General features: G+C 40.0%; 4 protein-coding genes across 8 annotated transcripts in view; 2 read left to right on the top strand and 2 right to left on the bottom strand.

Annotated features, from left to right (window-relative positions):
- LOC124868933 (protein bicaudal D homolog 2-like) overlaps nucleotides 1-1,098 on the bottom strand; it is a 51,072-nt gene extending 49,974 nt beyond the window's left edge. Inside the window, exons 1-2 of the mRNA XM_047366594.1 lie at nucleotides 841-1,098; nucleotides 1-299 (exon numbers count right to left, since the gene is read on the bottom strand). Of these exons, the coding sequence (XP_047222550.1) occupies nucleotides 1-299; nucleotides 841-925 (384 nt within the window). The 5' untranslated portion in view covers nucleotides 926-1,098. The remainder of the gene's footprint in view (nucleotides 300-840) is intronic.
- On the top strand, nucleotides 247-11,128 carry ptpdc1b (protein tyrosine phosphatase domain containing 1b). Its single transcript, XM_047366603.1, has 11 exons — nucleotides 247-644; nucleotides 3,907-4,126; nucleotides 4,572-4,653; nucleotides 6,363-6,528; nucleotides 6,872-6,952; nucleotides 7,063-7,181; nucleotides 8,024-8,161; nucleotides 8,248-9,239; nucleotides 10,149-10,331; nucleotides 10,411-10,521; nucleotides 10,627-11,128. Exons 3-11 carry the CDS (start codon nucleotides 4,608-4,610, stop codon nucleotides 10,756-10,758), a joined length of 1,968 nt encoding a protein of 655 aa, XP_047222559.1. The 5' UTR covers nucleotides 247-644; nucleotides 3,907-4,126; nucleotides 4,572-4,607; the 3' UTR covers nucleotides 10,759-11,128.
- Nucleotides 10,793-23,743, bottom strand: fbxw12 (F-box and WD repeat domain containing 12). 2 transcript variants are annotated; one of them, XM_047366615.1, is made up of 10 exons: nucleotides 23,525-23,743; nucleotides 23,395-23,432; nucleotides 22,230-22,396; nucleotides 22,012-22,136; nucleotides 20,764-20,970; nucleotides 20,531-20,695; nucleotides 19,809-20,019; nucleotides 16,777-16,958; nucleotides 16,559-16,689; nucleotides 10,793-11,272 (listed from the first exon to the last, which is right to left on the bottom strand). In XM_047366615.1, exons 1-10 carry the CDS (start codon nucleotides 23,621-23,623, stop codon nucleotides 11,173-11,175), a joined length of 1,425 nt encoding a protein of 474 aa, XP_047222571.1. In that variant the 5' UTR covers nucleotides 23,624-23,743; the 3' UTR covers nucleotides 10,793-11,172. The 2 variants fall into 2 exon arrangements, with proteins under 2 accessions (XP_047222571.1, XP_047222580.1); XM_047366624.1 differs by lacking the exons at nucleotides 23,395-23,432; nucleotides 23,525-23,743 and adding an exon at nucleotides 23,077-23,388.
- Nucleotides 19,925-27,038, top strand: part of LOC124868961 (protein Wnt-7a) — a 12,539-nt gene continuing 5,425 nt past the window's right edge. Inside the window, exons 1-3 of one of the 4 annotated variants that reach the window (XM_047366645.1) lie at nucleotides 19,925-20,062; nucleotides 23,665-23,780; nucleotides 25,060-25,286. In XM_047366645.1, the coding sequence (XP_047222601.1) occupies nucleotides 25,190-25,286 (97 nt within the window). In that variant the 5' untranslated portion in view covers nucleotides 19,925-20,062; nucleotides 23,665-23,780; nucleotides 25,060-25,189. Of the gene's footprint in view, nucleotides 20,063-23,664; nucleotides 23,781-23,810; nucleotides 24,691-25,059; nucleotides 25,287-27,038 lie in introns of those variants that run through there. The other 3 variants (XM_047366651.1, XM_047366639.1, XM_047366631.1) reach the window with 3 other exon arrangements.

Genomic DNA, 27,038 nt, shown 5'->3' on the forward strand with positions numbered 1-27,038 from the left:
CTCTTTCAGGTGGTCCAGCTCCTGCCTGACAGCCTCGTACTCGATCTCCAGGTCGTCGTACTGCTGCTTGAGCTGCTGCTTCTCCTCCAGCACCGCCAGCCCATACTCCGCCGCCTGGATCTTCTCGCTTGTGGTCTCGCTCAGCTCCCGGGAAAGACGATCGATCTCGACCCGCAGCGACTCCTGCCCGGCCTCCAGCAGCGTCGCTCCGGGGTATCCCTGCTCCTCCGTGGACATGATATCTACGGACCAACGTGCGCCAGCTGATCTGCGACGGGAAGACGTAGGGGCGGTGTAACCTTGAAGAAAGAAGCAGCGGCTGCTCAAATTCGTCTGTATTTGAATTGCATGGTTATTATTTCTGCGTTGCTCGGTGATAGTCCAGGTTCTTTGGTCATTTAGTTTATTTTTGTTTTTCGGCAGGCTTTTCTGTTATCTCTTAGAAACGCTCCATCGTGTTGCTCTGAGGCTCCTTAACGCCTCTCCACCGGCTTGTCAGACTGATTCAGCCGGAGAAGACAAACAGCCAATACAGGACCGGGAGGATACAAATGTTGGTTCCTGCTTTCAAACTAAAAGCATAATCGGTAAAGCAGGGAATCAGACAGTACGAAGAAGACAGACAGGAAAGAAGAAGTCGACATGTAAATATAAGCCTCAATAAGCTAAACCCAAATACTAGTAAAATATCTGTAGACTTGTGTAACTGTTAACAATTTTTCCAAACGTCTAAAACTAATTTCCTTTATTTTGAAAACGAACCCTCTCCGTTTCCGTTATTTCAACTAGTTTGCCGAAATCAGACACCTACGCAATCAGCTGGAAAAGGAGAGCTCCTACCTTCTTGGCAGGGCTTCTTGGAAATTGTAGTTCTTGTGCCGATAGAAGTAACCCGACTGCAACGCAACGCGGACTCATGTCCCATAAGGCCATCAAGACTTGCTTATGTGGAGCGCGGAAATCTTCATATGAACCCGCTCGTTGTCGCAGAACTTGAACGAGCAGACCGGAACTGTAGCGGTGGACAGATGTATATCTGCTGCCATCTGCTGGAGAATCTTTTAGTATTTCATAGTAAATTTAGAGGAAACCTACTGAGTCCAATAAGTGAAGAAATTCTATAAAAATATTAAACGATTATTTAATGTACATGTGATCATTTAAATTCAATTGGAAGTTAATCAGAATCAGCTTTATTGCCAAGTTCGTACATACAAACAAGGAATTTGACTCCGGTACACTTTGTTCTTTGGTTTTGTTTTTGCAATACAGAATATACATATTTACAATGTACAATATACACATATATAATTAAAATAAAAATGCATTTAATATAAATATACAGACTTATTTAAATATTTAAATTATTTGTAAAATCCACACAGGCATTTAATTAAATCAACCAACAGGGTTAACACTGATTTGTCAGCGGTTTAACCCATCATATACTTGACAAACTGTACTGACAGTTTAAATTATTTCATGCCCATCACCACAACTGTGTCGTCTGACAAACAAATTATTTGTTGATAGATATTTTATAATTCTCTCAGTCTTATTTAATTATTTAATCAATAAATACTTCTTGTGCAGCAACCCTTAAAGAAACTATTTAAGCATTCATTGTGGCTCATCAAATACTTGATTGGTTTACTTCTGAAGGCAAATAAACTGCAGACCAGTCATTTTGTCATTATGTGCTGCAACATAGGACTACAAAATGATTAAATAACATGTTATTTTATTTCATCACATTTGAATTAATGATTTCCACTTTTATTTTTTCACCAATGCATTATGTTTTGTTAATGAGTAATGCTTTGTTTTAGTGACAAGGCAGTTTTTAACTGAATGTCATAGTTATGCAAATAGTACAATGCTTTGTAGTATTAACACTTTGAACTTATAAGAATTTTGTCATTTGCAACATTGTAAAGTGAAAGGAAGAAGATACTTCGTTCTTGAAATGTTTTACATGATAAAATTCTAAAAAGTATCATGTACATTTGAATTCATGTTCTTTTAATCTGATTAACCCTAAATAAAATCCAGTGCAAGCATTTTCCTTCATAATTCACTTAACTAGTGTGTGATTTGATTTAAAGACTCAGGTTTGTTGGAAAACATTGGTGAACAAACTGAATCCTAAAGAGCAAACAACACAACAGACAAGCCTGGGACAAAGTTGTGGTGTATCGGAAGCAGAGTTAGGTTGTAAAACAATACTTCAAGCTTTCAACATCTCATGGTGCGTTAAACCTAACAAGACATTGCCATCCATCTAAACTCACAGGCGAAGCAAAAGAGAAACAGCCAAGAAGCTAATGATACCTCTGGAGGCGCTTGGTTGGAGAATGAGTTGACATGAAAATCTGTATGTGACTTTTATGAAAGATTGGCAAAAATAAATCTATTATTGAAAGGAAGTTGTGAAGGAAGGTGCTCTGGTCAGATGAGATCAAAATGAAAATGTTTTATCTACATGCAAAACGCACCGATTGAAAAGTAGCTACTCCTCACCCTGAACAAACTATTAAACATAGTGGTCACATCATCATGACAAGGAAATACTTTCTTCAGCACGGACAGGGAAACCGGTTGGTGTTATGAAGAAGACGGAAGGAGTTATATACATGGCAATCCAAGACGAAAAACTGTTAGAGGCTGCAAAAGAGACTGGGGCAGAGGTTCACCTTCCAGGAGGAAAACAACCTGGTTTAAAGCAAAGTGTTATTGCTTGTTTAAATGGCCTAGTCAAAGCTCAGAATCTAAATGGTAATCTCTGGCAAGACTTGAAAATAGAAGTTCTTAGATGCTTCGTATTCAGTCTGATTGAGCTTGAGCTATTTTGCAAAGAAGAATCAGCTGAAATATCAGTCTCTAGATGTGCAAAGCTGGAAGATGCACACTTTAAATATTGATTAAAAAAAATGTTTTAAAGTATGCATCATTTTTCTTCCACCTCACAGGTATACTCTATTTTTGTAGGTCAGTTAGATAAAATTCCAATAAGATACATTAAAACTTGTGGTTATACAATGATAATGATATAAAATGAAGATAATGGGGTAAAGTTGTGTGCTCTTGAAACGGTATTGAAAATGTAAATGTATCACCAAATAAATAGTTGTGTGAGCATTTCTAAAAAGCTAGCAGGATATTCCTCCAATCTCCAAGCTGACTCAAGGTAGCAACATACTGAAGTCCATAATGGTTTATTGTGATGAAGAAGAACCCAATTTTAGATTTAAGTGCAGACATGAAGAGATGTCATGTTTTTTCTGATTACTACAAAGTGTCCAGCAGAGTTTTGACTTCGTTTGAAGATTACTGGCTTTAAGGTCTCAAAATGCTTTACATAGTAAACCGATCTCTCTGCACTCACCTTAAGTCAATCTGATTTAGTAAGGTGAAAGCCAAGCTAATGATATTTATTTCTATTGGCTACATAACTAGGGCGACACAATTTGTACAGCAGAGGTCAGCTTAATGTGCCAGAAATTCTTCAGCCTCTCTAGCAAATCTATTATTATACCCACTTTCAGTAATTAATATGCATTTATCTGATTAAATAATTAAATAATTGAGATTCTATTGTGTCCAACAGTTAGCCAGATTAAGAGATAAATGATGATAATAAGTGTAAACAAGCCCATTATGTGGTAAGGCATCAGGAATGTCATTGAGACATTTTTTCTTGAGGAGAAGGGAATTTTTGCTTTAACTGGACCTAATAAGATTAGTGGTCTAATCTGGGAGGAGTCAGAAATAGGCTCTCAATGTCCTCAGAGGGTCAAAGTGACACACAGTACCCACGGATGGCGCTGAATAAAATATGCAATATCCTCGAGGATCTCTACACTATGCAGTGGATTTGATGTCCTGACTTATCATGGCCTCTTACAGAGGACCCTGCAGAATCCATCGCTCCACTTGTACCGCGCCGACTCGTGACATGGAGATAATCTGACGGCAATGAGGCCACAGGATTGACTTCTCAAAGAGCAGAGAGGGAAGGACAACGTCAGAGCCCTGGAAAGTGATGTCAGAAATGTTGACAACTGTAGCAGTGGATGAATTTGCTTCTGAGGCTGGAGCCACTGGCAGATCCTCTAAACGTCTCAAGGTAAATCTTACCTTGTATTTGGTTTAATTTTGTTGTATTTATATTCAGATTGTGTGTAATGCTTTAAATCCTTGCAAATTTAAGAATGAATCTTTTTCAAGCTGTTGGAGTCATGATGAATTTATATAGTAAGAGTGAGAGGAGCAAATGACTTAAACAGTCACTTGAAATGTATCATGTTTAGTTCACATTTGATCTATACTGTTTTAAAATGGTAATCTTTGACTGTAAGGTGTTTGACGTTCATATGACCATTTTTAGTTTTAGCTAATAACAGAGGTGTGCATCACTGAATGTAGACACTGGTGAAAGACTATGTTATAAATACCTAGCAACGTACTTTGGCCACCAGGGTAATACCTCAGGTAACGGTTTTAACAGCATACTTTGTGAGTAAGTCAGAAAATGTGTAAAACAATATAACAAAGTGCATTTGGTTGTCCAGGCTCTGCTATGTCCATCAGCCTGAGTGAATTTTCACATGGCGTTCCATGTAGGATTAGGAGGGGGATCTCTGATGGAATACAGTAAGTAAGGATGATAAAAATCTTCCATATTGTACCTGTAAATCACTATGATATGAGTTTTTGAGAGCTATAACTATGCTTTCATCATGCCAAAATATTATGTTCAAATTACATAGAAACAGAAGAGCAGCTATTTTTGGTGATGCACCATTCAGGATGCTAGTAATCACAGGAGGCCAGTTTGCCTTTGATCTTCTCTAACCACTCATGGAAAAATCAAACAAAATCAGATTTTATTTTTCAGTTTATGAAAAGGCATCAAAACAAAAAATTCACATATTTATGTAACTAAATCAGGATCTGTCTGAAATTAGATCTATTTGTTTTCTAAAGTGCACCAGACATCTTCTTGCAAATTGACTGAATATTTTTTTCAGTCTGTAAATGCATCTCAACAAACATATACTTTCTTGATCCACATTGTCTTGACTTTAGTAAAAATCTGTAAAAAGTGTTGGGACACATGTTTTGATGCTTACATCTAGCAATTCCTTCATTTTCTGTTGGGTTGAAAACTATTACCTCTATCAATGAACCTGAGAAATTTGTTACTTTCAGTTGCTAAATTAAAAAAAGTTTACACAAGTGACTTTGTAAGTATTATTCTGCTTAAAATGAAAATGGGTGGAAAAAATAGAATCGTCTCCTCAAACCAAACCAGAAATCTGTGTCAGCCACTAAAAGCCTGATCGGTGCATCTCTAGCTATTTTTACCTGATGACGAACGTGCAGGGCCAAAGCAAGGATTAGTGAACCCTTTACCACTGATGACCTTATTTAGGCATTAAAGAACCACCTACATTTGATGGAGACATTACAACTGTTGATCTCAGTAGTTCCAAGAACCTTTTGAACCAAGTATTACCTTGGTACATACATATTTTTCTACTGACCGAGCTTTTCAGACAGTGGTACAACCAGACTTTTTAGCTTTTTGTGTTATGTGTTATAAAAGTAACAGAAAGGTTTTGTAAAGTCACAATTCCAAGAGGAAAAATCCTAAACGGCTGCCTTTAATATAAAACTAGCAGTGAAAAAGTGTATTTGCATGTCAGAGCATTTTAATTTCCAGAAATCTTTCCCTCTAACAGTACTTTTAAACCTCATTTAGCTCAACATGTTACAGCATTTGAAAGTTCAATGCACAGAAACTTACTTTCATTAGCTTTTATGGCTGAGAGTAGTTAGCTTCGTCACTGAACATATCACTGAACTAATCCCAATTGGATTTTGAACTTGGAACTGGAACGCTGTTAAGTTAAGTGGGACATCATTTCCAGAACCGAGTTCTGTCCTACTGGTTTACTGTCATTTGGCGATTCAGTTCTGACTCTGGGTTCTCAAAAATTTCTCCACTGCAGTTTTTTTTATAGAAGTTTTTGATGAAGCAACGGTCAATGTGCATAGGAAATATCCTTTTGCCTGTTGTTGCTTATCAGCTCTACATCATAGTTAGATTTTTCTTATTTTTCTGAACAAATAACTCATACCATTGATACCAAGATGTCTGCCGACTGCCGCTAAAAGCAGCCCATGTAACAACAGTTTAAGAACTGTGGGTGTTTCTGAAACACGTCTGATTCAAAAAGTGTAGTTTTTAGGAACCAATTATCAGGGAACAATGTTCAGCGTACTGTGACGTTTGATCTAAAACTTTGGATTAAACCTTTTACGTAACAGGTTTTTCTTCTTTTCTTTCCCCCTGGTAGTAAAAGCCCCCAGAGCAAAATACACAATCATAGGAGAAGCTATACGATACGTCATCCCCGCACATATGCAATGCTCAATTGGCTGTGGAGGAGAAGATTGCAAATATGACAACCCAAACTACTGGAGCGAGGACCAACAAGCAATAAAAGGCCTCTACTCATCCTGGTACACGTTTATGTTATTACTTCCAGTACTGTTAAAATTATTTGCTCCCTGATAGATTTCTTCTGGTTTTGCTTTTTTGTAAATGTTTTAGATCATCAAACACATTTTAATATCAGACAAAGATAACCTGGGTAATTACAAAAAGCCATTTTGAAATTATGTCATGTACTAAGAAAAAAAACTATACAATCCAAGCTGACCCTATGATTAATTTTACTTGCCACGCCCAGGCCTGATTACTGCAAGACCTGTAGAATCAAGACATCCTTTAAACAGAGGAAGGTTTGAATTCACATGCTACTGTACATGCAGGTGCTGACTGTTTTTATTTTGCTTTTTTTAGGGTTACTGACCATATTCTTGCCATGTCTAGACCTTCTACAGAGACCATTCAGAAGTATAACATTATTGATCAGTTTATAAGGTATTCACATCATTGCTTTATTGTGATCAGTTTAAAAAGGTTTTTAATAAACTATGGAGGAATGAGACCAATGACATGCCATGTGCTCTGTTTTTGTGCTTTTGTTGAAGGAATGGCATCAAAACAGTGATCAACCTACAGTTACCTGGAGAACATGCAAGCTGTGGAAAGCCTCTGGAGCCAGAAAGCGGGTTCTCATACCGCCCTGAAGTGTTCATGGAAAACAACAGTATGTACCTTTGCAGGTGTTTTTAATATAGTACTTCTGTGAACAACAATCATACATATAGTTTTCAGGAAGGAGAAGCAATCAAAACAAAATACATTTTTTATTCATCAACCATCAACCTAATCTCAGCAGCCGATATATTGAGAAAAACATTTTTAATTCAAAGAGCATAAGATAAAGGTAGAGCATGTTTTCACTTAAGCAGTTAGTTGTCTGGTCAGTAGAGTGTAAAAGCCCATGGAGTGATGTGCTTCAGCTGACAGGAAGCCGACAGGATCCCGCAACAAGAAGGAAAGGTTTTGAGCCCATTGTAGGTCCTTTTTATTAGATCAATTTGTTTTTCAACATAATTTATGATTAGTTTATTAGCTTTGGTGTATGAGTTTGCAATTAATCAATCAATGATGGGTGCAAATAGACAACTTATTAACCAGTTTGAACATATTTTCCAGAAGGCCAACTCCAACCTTTTACCCACAATTTCTGAGTTTGCAAGGGGAAGACTGAAATAGCACTATGTATGGCATTGTTAATCTGAGAAATACTCCCTCTGTTTAGGCCTAGTTGTGAGAAGAATGTCTAATAATGTCAGTGGGGCTGGAGATTTACGAAGCCGGAATAGGGACAGGAAATTTAAAGCCTGCCTGAAGTGGCATCGAAAGCATTGAAGATCCCATTGTTATAAAGATCATCAATAGAGTCTTGAATGAAAGGTTTGAAGCTCTGGTTGCTAAACACCTGATCTTAAATAGAGGAACCCAGTAGATGAGAATGTTTTGTCGGTTTTTAGTCATAAATGTAAATTGTTAAAATGGTTAACGCAATGGATGTTGCAATTTCAGTTTATTTCTATAATTTTGCCTGGAGTGACTACGGAGTGGCCAACCTCACCACCATCCTGGACATGGTGAAGGTGATGGCCTTTGCACTGCAGGAGGGGAAGGTAGCAGTCCACTGTCATGCCGGACTTGGCAGAACAGGTAGATTTGCTATACAGGAAGTTTTAAAGTGATCTTTCACCTGTACATCAAGACACTGTGTTAAAGTTTTCCTGATCTCCCTCTAGGTGTGTTCTTAGCATGTTTCTTGGCCTACGCAACCAGCATGACTGCAAACCAGGCTATCTTATACGTTCGTGCCAAACGGCCCAATTCCATCCAAACCCGGGGTCAGCTGCGGTGCATCAGAGCGTTTGTCCAGTTTCTTGTCCCTTTAAGAAGTGTTTTCTCATGCGCCAAGCCTCAGTCCCACCCTGTAACCCTGTCCCAGTTTCTTAACCGTCAGAGACACATACTGCATGGCAATGAGAGAAAGGAACTGAGGCACCTCCCCAAGATTATACATCTTGTGTCCGGGCTCTTGGTAGACATAGCAGAGAACCGGCAGGTGATTGAGGAAGATATCCTTGAAGCCCCTGATATTCAGGAAATTGAAACAACTCTCTGTCTCATTGAGAAGATGGGGCATGAATTCTTTGCAAAGGAGCCCCGCTTACCTGGTTCGCCCACCTTACCCAGGCATTTCAATGAGCCTGCCATCTTCTACCATCGCAAAAGTCTGAGCTACAGTGAGTCAGACTTGAGACGGCTGGGCTCACAGTTAAACCTCCTCACACAACATCTGACCTCAGTCTCCAAATCAGAGACCACCCTCCCCTCATACCAAAATCAAGGTCAGAACATTAACACCTCTGATATCTCTCACAGTTCGACAGGCTCGCTCTGGCAAATCAAGAATGGGGAAGGCCAGAAAGATGGAACAATCGTGGTGAAGAAACTAAAAAGGAAAGCCATCCAACGCAGTGAATCAGTGGGAAACAATAAGCCAACTAAAATGGGTAGCATGCTGTCCAGGTGGAAGGCAGAGCAGAGAGAAGAGCTAGCAATGAATGGGGTAAAATCCCAAGGTAACGCAAACGAGCAAACAGAGCTTCCCTGCATCACACTGCAGTCTGAGCTGTCTCTGGAGGCCAGGAGGCTGCTGGTGGCCCAGGCACTGGCAGTGGACCTTTTTCTTGATGGAGAAAAGGAGCATAAGACCAAAGTACTGGCCTGGCAGGTAACAAACTTACACGAAGTTTGGCAATTACATTAGACACATATGTACATACAAATCTATTCCCAACACTTGGAGTTTCCCCACATCTTGTCAAATGGTAACCACAAACCTTAATTGAAACTACATTTATATTCAAACCCTCTGATTCAATATTCTAACTGCAGTTGTAGAGGTAAGTCTTTTGGGGTATATTGCTATCAGGTTTGTACATCTAGAGAGAAACGTTTGCCCATTCCTCTTTGCAAAACAACTCAAGCTCAGTCAGACTGGATGGGGAGGATGCATGAAAGTCAATTATTGTCTTGTCACAAGTTCTCAATAAGATTAAATCTGGACTTTGATTGGGCCAATTAAATAAATGAATATTCATCTCTCCAAACCGTTCCCTTACACCTCTGGCTGTATGTTTGGGGTTGCTGGCCTCCACCTCAGTCTCAAGTGTTTTGCAAATTCTAACAAGTTTTCTTCTAGGTTTGTCCTGCATTTAGCTCCATCTGTCTTCCATCAGCTCACACCAGGTTCCCTGTCCCTGCTAAAAACTAGTGTCCCCACAGGATGATGCTGCCACCCCCATATAGATGGAGACCTTCTTTACTTACCAATTATCTGACTTCTGAAGGCAATTGGCTGCACTGGATCTTATTTAAGGGTATCAGAGTAAAGAGGGCTAATAGAGGAGTAACATGCACACTGAACCCTTTTCAGGCTTTTATTGGAACATTTTTTGAAATCCAAGTATCCTTTTCCTTCACTTCACAATTGAGCAACACATGCTATGAAATACATTACAGCAGAGAGATTCTGGCCTGTAATAAAGTAAGACATACCGCCCCTTCATGTCACCAATAACCTGTTTTTAAGGCGCCACATCCAAACTTGCAATAGCTGATAGTGTTGAAATGTGTGCAGGCGGAACTGAATCAAGGCAGCGCATGGGAAAGACTGTGCATGGAGCGAGATCCGTTCATCCTGACTGGAATAATGTGGGCATGGCTGGAGCAGCTTAAAGAGCCAATCATCTCCATCCAAGATGCTAAAGCTCTGAATCCAGACAATACTGATACGAAAACTGTCTTCAGCACACTCAGCCAGGTTAAAGGTTATTCTGAACCAATACAGACATAACAGGAAAAAATTTTTTAATCTAAACCTTCATGCCATTTCTTGTCAGGCACCCAAAGAAACAGTAACATGCATACTCAACTGCATGGCTCATATGAGGAACATATCAGAGGAAGTTGAAGAAGCTTTTTTGAACAGAGCAATCAAGGCTTTTACTTGGGTAGGAAAATATTAAACCTATTAATCCGGGTTTTACTCAAGTATTTAAATTAACTTCAAGTGTGTTGTTTCTCCACGTCTTGTTTGTCCTTTTACATTTTAACAGATCAACATTAATTCAGAGGAGAGCAAACTGTACGAGTCCATGACATCAGTTCTGAGGTGTGTTCTTCTGGACCTGAGATCTTTGGCAATAGAGGAGGAGGAGAGAGCCAAACCTACCCTCCCTCTAACATGACTACAGCCAGTCTTACAGGAAATAGATACTTCTGTGCCTTGTGACAATTCTTTTTAATAATATAAAAGCAATGTTTGTTAACATAAACTTCATATGAACTTTTGTATGTTGTAATTCATTGTAAAATACACATTACCTTAGTAGAGTTTAGGTCAAACTTCAAAGAAAACATCCGAGTATTTATTTCAAAACATTCTGCCTTAAGCCTCGTCGTATTCATCACTCTTTTCTTTAAGTACAGTTAAAGAACAATGACGTACAGTCAACTTTACTGTCGTTTTGCATTTCTTCAGGTTGTTACATTCCCATTAATTGTCAACACGATCCCACCAAGAAGCATAAGAGTCCATAATAAAATAAAATATCAGAAGGTTGTGTAAATGGTGTGTTGTTCTTTTTGCCGGGCTATGATGCTCAAGATGTGAAAGAATAAGCTTTAAGGACATCCTTCCCATTATTTCCTTCTACTGAACCCACAATACTGGAGTAGTCACAGCTGACGTGAGTGAACCCTCTGGAACAGAGAAACGTGAAGTAATCAGTAACACAGAATCAATGCACTCTTACTGAGGTCGACAGTAATTACTAGGGATGTCCTAATCCAATAATCCATCTTGAGTCCCCATCTGTCTTCAATATTTTCTCACAGTTAAACGTTTGTTAATCAGACAAATGTAAATACAAAAATGCAGCTTTTAAATAATACATTTTTCAATGATAAGCTCCCCAAGCCACACTGGCTCTATGAGAATAAGTATTTCTGCCTCTTGGTAGATTATAAATTAACGCTGATTAACCAACTTTACTAGAAAGAAAATGTCTAAAATATGCCTAAAATATTCTGTTCATAGTGTTACTTCATCATTGTGTGGTGCATTAGACAATGCAGCCCCCTTGAAAAAGAACGTAATTATTCACAGGAGGCTGGCTCCTTGGTTTAATTTAGAGCTGCGTACTTTAAAGCACAATGTTAGAAAATTGGAGATAAAATGGCACTCTACACACCTAGAGGATTCCTACTTAATCTGGAAAAATAGCCTATTGTATAAAAAGACAGTTTGCCAAGCCAGAACAGCTTATTTCTCATCATTAATAGAAGAGAACAAGAATAATCATAGGTTTCTCTTTAGTACAGTTGCTAAACTTACACAGAGTCATAGCTCTGTTGAGTCATCCATTCCCTTAGCTCTTAGCAGTCATGACTTTATGGGATTCTTCTTAAATAAAATTGATTCTATTAAAAATAAAATCTTTGACATACTCCCGAAGATGATTACTTCATCCTCAGCAAGTGAGACAACATTGGAAATAACTGCAGAACCTGATTTGTGTTTGGACTGTTTTGATCCTGTGGAGCTTCCTGAGTTATCAGAAATATTAGCTTCATCTAAACCTTCAACTTGGATGTTAGACCCAATCCCAACCAAATTATTTAAGGAAGTGTTCCCTCTGATTACCAGCCCCATTTTAGATATTATTAATCTATCTTTAGTAAATGGATATGTACCACAGGCTTTTAAGTTAGCTGTAATTAAACCTTTACTTAAAAAAACCTTCGCTTGATCGAGATGACTTGAAAAATTACAGACCTATATCCAATCTTCTGTTCTTATCTAAAATTCTTGAGAAAATAGTTGCTAATCAAATGTGTGAGCATTTACACAGCAATGACCTGTTTGAAGAGTTTCAGTCAGGTTTCAGAGCTCATCATAGCACTGAAACAGCTCTGCTGAAAGTCACTAATGATATTCTTATGGCATCAGATAATGGACTTGTGTCTGTACTGGTTCTATTAGATCTCAGTGCTGCATAATATTCTCTTAGAAAGGCTGGAATATGCTGTAAGGATCAGGGGAACAGCACTAAGCTGGTTTAAATCTTATCTGTCTGACAGATTCCAGTTTGTTCATGTAAATGATAAATCATCTTTAAACTCAAGGGTTAATTGTGGAGTACCACAGGGTTCAGTACTTGGGCCAATTCTCTTTACTATATATATATGCTTCCAATAGGTCAAATTATCAGGCAGCATGGGATACATTTTCACTGTTACGCTGATGATACTCAGCTTTACTTATCCATAAATCCTGATGAGCCCAACCAGTTAGATAGACTACAAGCATGTCTTGAAGATATAAAACTTTGGATGACTTTAAATTTTTTGCATCTACATTCAGACAAGACAGAAGTTGTCGTCTTTGGACCGGAGTCTTTAAAAAAGAAACTGCTTAGTCAATCACTTAACCTGGATGGAATTAAATTGACCTCTGATAATAAAGTAAAAAACCTTGGTGTTATTTTTGAACAGGACATGTCATTTAAACATTTAAATCCCATATTAAACAGGTTTCTAGGATTTCCTTCTTTCATCTCCAGAACATTGCCAAAATTAGAAATATCCTGTCCAGGAGTGACGCTGAAAAATTAGTCCATGCATTTGTTATTTCAAGGCTGGACTATTGTAATTGTTTACTATCAGGATGTCCACAAAATGCAGTTAAAAGCCTTCAGCTTCAAAATGCTGCAGCAAGAGTTCTGATGAAAATTAAAAAGATATATCATATTTCTCCTATTTTAGCTTCCCTTCATTGGCTCCCTGTTAAATCCAGAATAGAATTAAAAATTCTCCTCCTCACATATAAAGCCCTTAATGATTTAGCTCCATCATACATCAGAGATCTGATTGTTCCATATGTTCCTAACAGAGCACTTTGTTCTCAGACTGCAGGTTTACTGGTGGTTCCTAGAGTCTCCAGAAGTAGAATGGGAGGCAGATCCTTTAGTTATCAGGCTCCTCTCCTGTGGAACCAGCTCCCAGTTTTAGTCCGTGTGGCAAACACCCTGTCTACTTTTAAGGCTAGGCTTAAAACTTTCCTTTTTGATAAAGCTTATGATTAGAGTGTCTTAGGCTATCTTCCTTATTTTTTACCTCCACTTTCCTCCCTCCCTGTTGGATGGAGTAAGGGGAAGTCAAGTTTAGCCTAAACCGGCTCAGTCATGGTTGAGGTGCAAACACACCCTCCATTTCTGCTACCTGAATGACCCCTTCTCTTTTCCAATGGTTATAATCAGTCTGACAGAGAGAGGTATCCCAATCCTTGTGTTTTTTAGTATAACAATGGCCATCAATGGGCTCTAGATGGACAAACTTTATCAGTTTATTATTTTACTTAGTGCCCCTATACGTGGCCCGTTCTGGGGTGGCCGGGCTCTGGCACTCGGTGGTTTGGTCTGGCCTCCTCGGCAGCTCCCTGCCGTGGGGTGCCTTGAGACGACATTGTTGTAAATAAGTGCTATATAAATAAATAAACTGAAACTATCTCTGTAGTTATGCTGCTATAGGCTTAGGCTGCTGGAGGACATAATGACCACTTTCACCCTCTTCGCTACATTCTCACACTACTCTCCAATTTTGCATTATTTGCTGTTATTTCAGTTTTTAACTTTATGTTTTCTATCTTTTCTCTTCCTAGAAGCTACACCTGGCCTGACTCTGTGTCTACCAGTGACACCTTTCTGGAGAGGGGCCTCGTCCGAGCTTCTGCTGGCAACAACTTAATGCTCACCCTCTACCGATGATCCACACAGCCCTGTCTTTTAGTGTTTAACCCTTTCTCTCTCCTAGACATGGCGATTGACTGAACTTAACTGTAACAAACTCTATGTGCTCTTTTTCAGACTCTAACCTTGAAAACTGGCTCAGAGTTGATCTGTTCTTTCTTTCTAGATGAAACGACTAAAGGAGCTACATCCATTAACATTAACTTTTCCTTCCCATAGAAAGTACTCCTGGATCAGTGGTTCTGTGTTCTTTTTGTGTCTCTGCTCTGTTCTCTCTAACCTCCAGTCGGTCGTGGCAGTTGGGCGCTCACACTGAGTCTGGTTCTGCTGGAGGTTTCTTCCTGTTAAAAGGGAGTTTTTCCTCTCCACTGTCGCTACATGCATGCTCAGTATGAGGGATTGCTGCAAAGTCAACGCCAGTGACTGTCCACTGTCTCTACATGCTCATCCGGGAGGAGGGAATGCTACAAGTCTCTGACTGGATGCAATCTGCTGGGTTTCCTTAGATAGAAAAACTTTTTATCCAATTTGAAAAATAAATGAATCTGACTGCAATGTTCAATGGTTAGGATTAATTGGAATGTATGTACTTGACTTTTGAGAAGTGCCTTGAGACAACATGTGTTGTGAATTGGCGCTATATAAATAAACTGAATTGAATTGAATATTTTGGACAAAGAGCAGAGGTGGTTCAAAAGAGGCGTCACAAGGCTATTTATGTGAGGGTGGAATAACCCTAACTAAATAAGGGTGAAGGCCGGAGACATCACTTGTCTTCAGTGTACAATGCTGTCCTGAAAATGGTTCCTCGTCACTGCATAAATAAATCGCTACCCTGTGTGTCACAGAAAGAGGAGGAAGTACCATCTTCAGCTGCAGGAAAACCCTTCTCTGGCAAAAACTAGTCATGTGACTTAATGAGACCATGTGACTTCCTTCTTTGTGTGCCAAAAACATTGCCTGTTTAGCACCCATCCATCCATCCATTTTCTATACCTGCTTCTTCCGTACAGTGTCTCAGGGGAGCTGCTGCCTATCTCCAGGGGTCTACGGGTGAGAGGTCGCCAGTTCATTGTAGGGCAACACAGAGACCCACAAGACAAACAACACACATTCACACCTAAGGGCAATTTAGAGACACCAATTAACCTAACAGTCATGTTTTTGGACTGTGAGAGGAAGCCGGAGTACCTGGTGAGAACCTATGGATGCACTGAGATAACATGCAATCTCCATGCAGAAAGACTCCCAGGTGGGAATCAAACCCAGGACCTTCTTGCTGCAAAGCAACAGGGGTACAAACTGCACCACAGTGCAGCCCACTTTTAGCACCCTTTAAAAAAATGTTTTTATGTCCCTTGTTTTAAATGTTAAACCTCTTCAAGAAGCTTTCTGAAAAAAATAAGCTCAATTTGACCATCTACATTTTCATAGAACCTAGCTGACATAAAGTAGGCAAAAAGATCTCAAAAAGAAATCATGCCCAGAGCTAAACAACTTAAAATATATTAGTCTGGAAAGGGTTACAAAGCCACTGCTACTCATGTAAAATGACTATACACAAATACATAGACATTCCAATTAGCCAGCCATGTTTTGCACAACCTATTTTCATTTGTAAACCCCAAAACAGTTGTATATACCATGCACATAAAAAAAAACTATTTGTTTTTCCCCAATAATTTAAGTGTTTTTCACCTTTCACAACAGCTTTTACAGTAAGAGAGAAAGGCTATATAAAAATATTAAAAATTAAAACTTTCAAACAAAGCACTTTTTGTAAAGCACAGCTCTGTAGGTTTTGCCCTCACTATATCAAACAATATTAAAATGTGTTAAAATATCAATGAGTCATATCAAAACAGAGGGTATATATGCTAGACTTTGGGAAAAATGTCGGTTGCTCACAAGAAAAAAAGCGAGCCAGTAATATCTCGACTGCCACTGCCCAATGAGTTATGTGGGAAAAACAATTTCAACATTTATTTAGACCCGGTAACACGCAGGTTATTTTATTGTGTTTTAAAGCTAGTGAGCTTTCAAGGCATACACATGGCACTGATTTTGTTAACTTCAAATGGTATCAGATTTGGACTCTGTGTCAGCAAAAACATAATCTTAAATTACTCGGTATCAGGTAAGAAACACCTTGATTGGAACATCTCAGGTAATTACTGGTGTCTAGATGAAGCTTTTGTGGATAGATCAGAGACACTGACATGGTACAGCATGCACAAACCTGGACATTGTTTGAGAGCCTCCCAGCAAGTGGTACTGACTCTCCAGAGTGAGCCCATTGTCTGGGTCATTCTTCCACGTCAACACTCGTAAGGAGAGGTCCTGAGACGCCGTCACAACACGAAAACTGTCCTGCAAACCCAAATTCATAATTTAATACTCTAAAATTTAGACCAGCTGAGGAAGTAGAACTCTTAACCTGAAATAAAAACAGCCTACCACACATATTGAGGAGATGGGCCTGCTATGATCTTTAAAACTAGCAAGCAGGGCTCCTTTCAGCGAATACACCATCAGCTGCTCCTCGGCTGCCAGTACTATGCAGTTGCTGTTCTTGGCCTCTAGGAGGATGTGTGAGGAGAAGCTGTTCAATGTCAAGGAGAAGGTCTCCACCTGCTGGACTAAAGGTGGAAAGAGATTGTGTGACAGACACATTAATTTAAGCGGCATCCAATTCTTAATCCAAAGGGTTTAATATAATGTCGGCCTACCCTTTGCTGCTATAACAGGTGTTAAGGGAAGGCTTTCCACAAAGGTTTAGGAGTGAGCTTGAAGGAATTTTGAGCATTTCTCCTGGAGAGCATTTATGAGGTCAGGCTGAGCTCTTACATTCTAATTCATCACAAAAGTGTTCTGTTGGGTTGAGGCCAGTCAAGTTTTTCCACTCCCAATTCGCTCATTCATTGTGGAAACTGCTTTTTGTACTAGTGTGCAATCATTTTGGAACTGTTACCAAAACGCTGGGAGCTTTGTCCAAATTTCCAAATAAATTTATTTGTCTGCTAAGCATTAAGGGTTGTTTTTACTGGAACTAAAAGGGCCGAGCACAACTCCTGCAAAACAGGCCCACCTCATAATACCCTCTGCATCAAACTGGAGCCTTGACACAGTGCACTCAGGAAAGTGCTTTTCTCTATGTAAATGGCAAACCCAAACTCCCTCATTGGATTGGCACACAGAGAGGAGTGATTCATTACTCCAGAGAACACATTTCCACTGTGTGGCTGTGTGCTTTACACTACTGTAAAGCACACCTGTGGTTGAGGTGCCGAAACAGAGACAACCAGCCCCCGGACCCAGGAGGTGGTCCCCTTCCTTCCGGGGGTGGAGACAGGCAGACCGCCCCAGCACCTGAACCTGGTCCAGGCTAGACCGGGCTCATGCCTGAACCTGAGCGACCCCGGCCCCAACCCCAGTCCCCAACGACCCCCATCTTCATCCAGAGAGGGGGCCATGTACAAAAGAGGGGTCTACATGGTCCTAACCAGCCCGCCAACCAGAGCCGCCACAGGATAAAATAGTCCGAACCCCCAATGAATTCCGATCCCAACCCCATGAGCCCCCCACCCCTAATGAACCTCGACATGAATCCCCACACTGGGCCAACCAGGACACAGATATCAAACACATGCCCCCGAACCCAAACGCCATGAATCCCGCCCCTCACAGCACAGTCACACTCCCATAGGTGAGCTTCATCCCTAAAAAGCCGATGAAGGCCCGCTCCAAGCACCCCCACCCGCGTCCTGCCTCCACCACACAGCGCGCCACGACAGCAAGGAAAGGGCCCCACGCAACGCCACCCCAGCCCCCGCCCACAGGCGCAACACGGCAGACACCGTCGAGGACCGAGCTCACAACAAAAACTCAATCTATCTGATCTGATCACTATATTTAGGTCAGGCAGTTATTCATAACAGGTTCTCTAAACCTGTGGTGAATTCAAGAAAAAACAAAATCGCTACATAACGTACTGTGGGAAGTTCACAAATAACCATCACAGGCACCGATATAAAACTTTGGGCTTTGTAAAGACACATACAGCAAACAAAAATGGCAAATGTCCCTAACAAAGTTCCGAAGAAATAACACAGTTTTTGTAGCCATGAGAAAGGCCCTCTAGGGATAACTCTAGCTTGATATTTGATTGCTTTTCTCATCAGAATTAGTAGTGCTCATTTAATTTTTTTAGTTTCTAGGCAAGGCTTTTAAAGATACTTCATACATTTTCAACAGAGCTAAGATCTGGGTCATTCGAGAATCTTAGTGTTAAGGCTCCTTTATTCACTCCAAAACCACCTCTGATGTGGGTTTGGGATCATTTTCCTGCTGTTAAACGCAATTGTGGTCCAACAGGATAATGTTCTGACATTCTGACCCAAGATGTCACCCTCAGATGAAAGAAAATTGGTAACGATGTTCTAGAACCAGTCAGGAAAAAAGCTCAAGTCTATGATGAACTGGAAGACGACGGAACAGCAGTGTCCCTGTTCACAGAGAAACAAGATTAATGCCAACATGCACTTTACAGCTGGCCACATGGACAAGTGTCCATGTCCTCTGGAGAAAGTCTTTATGACCAGTCAAGACAAAGATTGAGATATTTGGCCACAAGGACAAGACGAATGTTTGGAAGAGTCAAGGTGAGACATTGAAAACTAAGAGCTCTGTCCCGACTCCCAGGTATGGGTGCGACAGCATCATGCTGAGGGTCTGTGTAACAACTAGTAGTACAGGAGCATTGCATAAAGTGATTGTATAATAAAGGATGTATAGCTCCAGATTCAACAGCTTTCTCTCAAACAAAGAGCTAGATGGTTGACATTTGGACAAGAATTCTGGAATGGCCCTGACCTCAACTGTGATAACAAAAGAATTCATGGGGTACGCCTAAAAGCCAAATTCGTCTGGAAACCAACCAATGCAAAGGAGCTCCACCAATTCTGATAGGTAGAGTGAATAAATATCCGGTCATAATTACGCAAGGAACTTGTTGTTCAGTACAAAAAGCATGTGGCTGAGGTGCACCCTGCAAGGTAAAGTTTTTTTAAAGATTAATGGAGATTTATGAATATGTTTCTGCCTATATGTATAATTTTGACCCCGTGTGAATTAAGAGAAAATAATTCAAATTGGTGCTCGTCATTCTAGTTCTTAAAACTCATTCACATTGTTTGCTGTTCAGTCATATCACCCTGAAAAGAGTTTTTCATGGCAATGATGAGTATGTAAGCTTCTCACTGGCACTGCACATTGTTATCATTAAATCCACTGAACGTGTAATAAAAATGTTCTGCATGCCATTAGAATAAGCTAAATAAAATACTAGTGCCAGGAAGATTTCCAAACAGTTCCTGCGGTGACGCAGACATTTCTCCTGGATGACTCACCAACAGACTTTTTGTTTCCCAACGATCTGAGTTCAGAGCTAAAGTAATTTTCAAGTCATTGTACTACACATCAGCCCTCACCCTGGATCTCCGTCTTGTACTTCATCTTTTTAATGCTGACATCGAAGACAGTGAGGGCTTTGTTGCCTCTGAGCTCAGTGTGGTGGATGATGGCCAGTCTGGCGGGCTGAGTGGGTATGAAGACAGCAGCTTGGCACCCCGGGACTGGCACAGACTGACACATAGTACCTTCGTCTTCAGACGGTGAGGTCAAACTTTCGCTGTAAATCACCTGGAAAAGAAGACGTAAAAAGACACAGGTGTCCAATGAATGTGTAAGTATTTGCAAGCCTTATCATCACCTTTCCTTCTGGTGGTATTTGCACAAAGGTAATGCTGAAACAGACTGGAGCAGGAAACACACACACACACTTGTTTTGCTATATGTAGTGAGGACCATGTGTTGACTCCCATTGACTTCCATTGATTTTCAGTCATTTTCAACCCTTTCTATGCCCTAACCCTGACAATAACCCTAAACCTAACCATTACCAGTGGATGCCTAACCCTAACCTTAACCTAAAGTCAATTCACACCTTAGTCCTAAACCTAACCGTTAGCAAAATAGGTCGTGAGGACCAGCAAATTGTCCTCACTTTGGTACAAACGGTCCTCAATTTGATGGTGAAACCGGGAAAATGGTTCTCACTCTGATGCCAATACAGGAACACACACACACACACACACACACACACACACACACACACACAAAGAGTTATGCAGTCAATGACAAAAACAAATACCTTTAGACTTAAATCAGCATCTTCCTTGGTTCCAGCAACAATCCACTTCTTGTCAGGTGAAACTAGGAGTATGTCAACTCTGAAAGAGTCACACACCATTAGACTGGACGTTTTAGTCAAAGTCAAATCAGCTAGAGTGCAAATTGATCCCTGGTCTGTTCCAACCTGAAAGAGAAGATATTGTCACGGAAAAAAATCTACATATTTAACCAGGAGGTTTTGGGGCGACTTACAGTCAGAAACCAATTATTGTTGATGTTGTACTGCAGTAATGTACAGTGTGAAGAAGCAGTAGAGAAAGAGGCCAGCTGCTGGCCAGTCTGGCCCTGCCAGGTCGTAATGAGGCCAGCAAAGTCTGATGTGATAATAACTTCCTGCTTCTCATCAACTATGATCTTGGTCAAAGGACTCTGTACAGGACTACACCACAGGTTCTCGCCCTGAGAAACAAAAACAAAGATCATGCCTCAATGAGGGATATTATCACAGCACAAGCCAATCTTTCAAATATGCAGTAAGAAATGTGGGGCAAAGGTTTTCCGATGGCTAATTCAAAGTATACTTGCAGAAGGAAAATCTAACACTGTCATTTAAATGTGAACCTTAACACCATATCACCTATCACTATAGCTATATAGAAGGGATTTTATGTTATAATTTTAATTTAAACACCAGCAGTGGGAAATCCATTTTAACTAACATATAAAGACAAATGCATCAATAAACACAAAGGTGATTTTAGGCTGATTAAAAGCCAAACAATTTCTTCAAAATGGTTGTTTTTAATACAACAATCAGGCAAGAGATTATGACAGGTGAAGTGAATAACACCTGTTAGTGGGTGGTATATGTTAGGCAGCAACTTTGTGCTCAAAGTTGATGTGCTTGGAACAGGGGTGGCCAATCCCAGTCTTCAAGAGCCAGTGCCCTGCATGTTTTAGATGTTCCCCTTAGTTCAATACAGCTGTATCAAATGAGTGGTTCATAAGGAGCCCTCTGCAGAAGTTGTTGACATTGTGAAGAGGTATTTTGGTCTTTAAATTAGATGCTGGAGCAAGAATGTATCTAAAACACGCAGGACAACAAATGAATGGAGTTGGTTACCATTGTGCAAAAAGCAGAAACAATTGGAAAGTGTGAGTATTTGAGCCAGTTTGGTGGGGCCAAATTGTGACGACTGGGTGAGAGCATCTGAATAACCGCAGCTCCTGTGGAGTATTGCCAGTATGCAGTGAGAACACCCCACCTTTACTAGCATTTGTCCAAGAATGAATAGTGGAGAATCACAAACAAGGTTTATTGATTGACATTTTAATCAAATTCTGTTCCAGGCACTCTAATCCAACAGATGAGCTACTGTTCAGACAGTGGATGGCAGTTGCAGCATATGGGGCTGCATATTCCATGACAATCAAAATCCTATGCCTGAGTGGTTTGTGTCTACGATGTTTGAAAGATATCGCTGAGAGGGTTGCACTGACATTTTGGATGTTCCATGCTCGAACTGTCCCATCAGTGGATGCACTGCAGACCACTGCACTGCTCTTAGAGAGGTCTGGCATTAGGCTTGAATTCCCTTGCAGGTATACCAGACCTACCACCCTGCCTGAAGAAAAGGATGTTTGACACACAGGTTAGACGAGAGGCATCATGAAGTCATGTTAGGGATGTTTCTGATGTACAGAAAGAGAACGTATACCTGTGTGCCCTCTCAGGCTTTTGCATGTGTAATGTCCCGATCGACCTTGTGTCATGTTCTTCTCCAGGTGGCATCGCCGCTGGAAGTATCTCTTCCATGAGTGATTCAGGTGGTCACCCCCCAAGGCGGCAAGGTTACAGAAACTCCAACGCTGCAGGCAAATCCTCCTGAAGAGCACACAAAATAAATGTCTGAATGTAATTACTATCGTTCAATGACATTAGCATGGTAATATCAAATCAATACAACACTAAAACACAGCACTGGATTTTTAAACCTTTGGACCAAATGTAATCTGTATGAAGATGAAACATTGGCAAACTGTTACTGTTTTCTTAGTGAATAAAGTTCCAGAACTTGTCTCACAGGAAGAAAGGTGAAAGAAATTGCATGTTAAAAATTATTTATACTTTTTCTTAACAGCCAATAGAAAAAACTTAATTGGTGTTACATCAATCAGCCTTTTTTTATAATTGCTGATCAGCTTTTTGCATCTTTCTGTTGGTATTTTGACATTTTATTTTTGGTGAACAGCTCAAAGTCTTTTAGGTTGAAAGGCCTCCTTGTCATCACCTTAGTCTTTAGCTTCCTCCACTAGTTGTCTATCAGATTAAATTCAGCACTTGGGACAGGCCACTCCAAAATGGTAATATTACTTCCAGTAAAAAAAAAAAAAAAAAAAGATTACTTTAAACCTAAATCTGCCAGGTGTATGAAAAATATTGGGCTTAACAGTAGCTATTAAAGAAAAACCGGGAGACAGATAAAAAAAAAAACAGAAGAGTACTAAGAATAGAACCCTGGGGCATGCCATAATGTGATGGGACTGCTGCTAAGGAATACTGACCAGGATGGACAGAGAGAACCTTCCCCACTAGATATGACTGGAACCATTTAATAGTTGGGCCTTTAGACACATGCACACATTTAAAGGCGTGGGAGCAGAGTCTGATTGTTTACGTTGTCAAAAGATACAAACAGATCTAGGGAATCCAGAACGCAATGTTCCTAGAAAAAGCAATTAAAAGAAGATCGTTACAACTCATAAAAGTGCTGTTTACAGTGTGACATGATTAAAAGACGGGTTGATTCTTTCTGTCATAAAAAAACAAATGAGTCAAACAGACTATCTTCGCTAAAACTTTGAATAAAAACACTAACTCACCTCCATAACCATGGAGTCTCTGCAGCTTCATACCAGTCCTGAGAAAATGCATTAAAAAAATCAATATAATATATATTTCTTCCAAGAGAAAATGATTCCTTCAGCTACTTCCGCAATTGAGACGTCTTACCTTACACACGGTAGAAGCGCTGATTAAGTCATCCTCGGTCAGAAATGTGAAAATATGAATAAGACAGTCACCGATGAGGTATGGATGATGGTGATCCATACTGACACCGGCTTTCACTATCTGCACAATTTTTTTAACAGGATGAAGAATCCGACGGAAAGTTAGAAGCGAGGCTACGGAAAACGCAAGGGGACCAAACAGTTCAACATTCACTTGCAGGGTATTTTGTTTACCACCAGATGTCACTATTGTAAAGGTTTGTGGATCCGAAAAAAGCGTCCAGGAGGGAGACACACAGTCTGTAGCATCCACTAAATATACAAAGTTGAGAAATTATAGTGTTTTATATAAACACACAATAAAAAACTCAAACTCATTCGTGATAAAAAAAAAAAATAATTATATTTTCACAAATGCTAAATCAAAATTCCTGCGGACCAGAAGAGGAAACAGAGAAGGTTATTATTCTGTCCCAGTCTGTACTTGAGGATCACATTTAGTAATTAAAGTAATAATTATTCTTGGCTTTCGCATTGTGTTTCTTGGCAGTTGTGAAAACCTTTTGTAAGCTGCGCTGAAACAAACACATGCGCATGACACCCTGACTCACATAACGAACCAAATTAATTGCAGTTTCAATCAGTCAAGGTGAATTCTCTGTTAAGGAGTGTACAGAAGTACAGGGAGAGACAGTGTGTGTGTGTTGAGATTGAGCCCTGGCGGGATTCTTCAGCAGGGCCCCTTGTCTCCTGTGAACACGCCCCAGATAGATGAGGCAGATATATAGCCAAGACCTGCGGGTAGCAGAGGAACTGTGAGAAAGAGATAATCGCACTTGCTCACCCCAAGGGTTACCTGTGACACCCTCGCAATGACAAGAGGGCCAATCCGGAGGGGGGCTCGCCAGGGGAGTTTGGATGCTGTCCCGCTCGGTTTGTAAAAAAGTCCTCCGGGCTTCTTCTGTTTTGATGCTTTTCGTGGTTTTGGACTTCCCCCTGGAGTTACCTGAGCCGTGGTCGAGCGGAGAACAGGAGCGAGGCGCGTTATTAAAATCACCTCTGCAGATCCGTGCATGAAACTGAAAGCTGGGCCGCAATGAGCCGGAGAACACGACGCTGGATTTTAAGAGTTTTGCTTTGTTTAGGGATTGTTTACCTCAAAATTGGGTGAGGCGCGTTTATTTAATTTCTGATCAGCAACTAAGAGCAATTTAATTCCCAGAAAGAACAGACTTTGATAGGAATAATTGCAGATTTCAAGATGTTAGTCTCTCTGAAACATCTAAGTCCTTTATCTTCTTCTAAACAGGTAGTAGCATAATGAAGGCCAATTGGGATACTATATAAGCGGGTGCTTTTATTTTATAATAGCCTGTCTGTAAATTATACAAAACTCTTGCAATTATAACTTATCTAGATACAATGACTCAGTAAGCATAGATAATAGACGATTGACCTGTTAAATGGTTTTGGTACATATGTTAATATTAAATGATTTGGGCAAACTCTCAGTTCTATCCATCTTTTTATTTGCAGTGGCTTTTCGTCGGTGGTGGCCCTCGGTGCGAGTATAATCTGTAACAAGATCCCCGGTTTGGCTCCCAGACAACGGATTATCTGCCAGAGTCGCCCCGATGCCATTATCGTCATTGGAGAGGGAGCCCAAATGGGCATCAACGAGTGTCAGTTTCAGTTCAAAAACGGGCGCTGGAACTGCTCTGCGCTTGGAGAGAGGACTGTCTTCGGAAAAGAGTTGAAAGTGGGTATGTTGCTGTCTGTTGGCGTTTGTTATATTTATTTAAAAAGTATAAACTTGTTTTATAAGATGATTGTGAGCTCAATTAAGGGTTAATTTATGATGAATCCCATCCTTTACCTTGGCCTCTGTTATGACTTCCATTATAAAAATGATCAATATTTGTGACCTTTAAAATCTGGACTCATAGAAATGATTTATGACTTGTTCTCTTGATAAAACAGAAATTGTTTGTGCTTGATAGACATCATTTTTCATTTACCTTAGGTGGTGTTTCTTATCTCCAGTCAATAATCTGCACTATTTCACCTGCAAGCATCCCTTAAGGAGCTAGTGCCATTTACACCAGGCATAGATTGCACTGACTTTTTGCTGAGGGGGGACTTTCTGAACATGTACAAAAGGTATTTTGAAGCCAGTAGTGGAACAAAGCTCTTCTGAATGTTGGCAGCCTTTCTTTTCATCCAGTCAGAGTCTCTAGAGACACATTTTCGCTGGTCTTTATCCTGTCTGGTGATGGGTGCCGTGGCTCTCACTGGAAGGATGTAGAGCTTACCACGGGTATAAATTACAGTGAGTAACAGCTCAGTGGAAAGCAAGTGCTAAATAAGAGATAGAAATGATTCCAAGTCAGTGTTCCTGCAGCTGAGATGGATAAATATTGAGGATATAGGCAGATTACATCTGGAGTTTTGTCATTTTCAAGGAGAACCTTTCAAGAAAATGACAAGTGAAATAATGTCAGAAAGAGGAAGGATTCAGTTGCATCAGATGTTTTGTAAAAATGTTTGAGAAAGGACTGAGATATTTCTTTAGACATTTTCCTCCTACTTCAGATGAATATATTTACATAACAAAATCTCACAAATACTCTTAAACACAATAGTTGGCAGCTTTGACCAGCTGTTTCAGGCATAGTTGCTTTCTGCTGTTGCAAAAAAGGATTATCTCTGTATTCTTTTGAAATTAAAACAGTCCGGTTTGACAATCTGCGTTATGAATGGAGTTTTTTTCAGCCGATCAGGGGTTTTATTCTCCTCCAAGTCTATGGCCTGGACAGCCATGCCAAATAGATTGGTTTCACTGGTCAGATTAGCATAGAGAGTGAATGGTTTCAAATAGATGGCATTGTTGATGCCCAGACTAAGGGGGAGCTTAGCTGCTTGCAGTTGTTCTTGAAGCAAACGGAGAGATCAGCAAAGTGACATAATGGTGAAACACCTTGTAAATTGGATTTTTTTTTTGCCTAAAAACATAGATTTTTTTAGTTATTCTGAAGGCTTTTCCGTTTTTGTACCTAACCTTTTGAGTTTGAAATGGTGGCGACTACTGTGGGACATTTTGTACCAACCATACATCAACTGGCACCTGCCAAAGGAATGTTTAATACCCACTTTGAAAACAAACTATTTTCTACATTCTAATCATAGTCTATTGTAAAAGAAATGCTTTAATATGACTCCGGGCATAGTATCTACTAGCCGGAGGTCACTTAGAAGTATTTTAATTTGATCAGTGGTCATAATCTGTCCCATTTCATGAGTGACAATGGACAAAATAGGGATCAGAACGAAATTAGTGGAAACAAGTTGGGATAATACAAAGCTTTCAGAAATGGAGGCCTCTGCAAAGATAAGCAAATATAGACCAGGGATGAATGGAGGGATGAAATTATACTTGAGATGTGGGCTTTTTTATTATTATTCATCACCAAAATGTATGAAAATACATAATTAAAACTAAAATAAATTTTATATAA

This window comes from Girardinichthys multiradiatus, chromosome 1 (assembly GCF_021462225.1).
Source record: "Girardinichthys multiradiatus isolate DD_20200921_A chromosome 1, DD_fGirMul_XY1, whole genome shotgun sequence".
NCBI classification, from domain to species: Eukaryota; Metazoa; Chordata; class Actinopteri; order Cyprinodontiformes; family Goodeidae; genus Girardinichthys; species Girardinichthys multiradiatus.

What these genes read in the sequence shown, in the direction of transcription:
- ptpdc1b (XM_047366603.1), top strand. Translation starts at nt 4,608, where the DNA reads ATGGCGTTCCATGTAGGATTAGGAGGGGGATCTCTGATGGAATACA. An exon ending in ATTATTGATCAGTTTATAAG is followed by an intron (nt 6,953 to 7,062) that starts GTATTCACATCA and finishes CTTTTGTTGAAG; the next exon opens with GAATGGCATCAAAACAGTGA. An exon ending in TCTTCAGCACACTCAGCCAG is followed by an intron (nt 10,332 to 10,410) that starts GTTAAAGGTTAT and finishes ATTTCTTGTCAG; the next exon opens with GCACCCAAAGAAACAGTAAC.
- fbxw12 (XM_047366615.1), bottom strand. Translation starts at nt 23,623, where the DNA reads ATGGATCACCATCATCCATACCTCATCGGTGACTGTCTTATTCATATT. An exon ending in CCATCTCCTCAATATGTGTG is followed by an intron (nt 16,690 to 16,776) that starts GTAGGCTGTTTT and finishes TTGGGTTTGCAG; the next exon opens with GACAGTTTTCGTGTTGTGAC. An exon ending in GGCTCTCAAACAATGTCCAG is followed by an intron (nt 11,273 to 16,558) that starts GTTTGTGCATGC and finishes TCTCTGTTCCAG; the next exon opens with AGGGTTCACTCACGTCAGCT.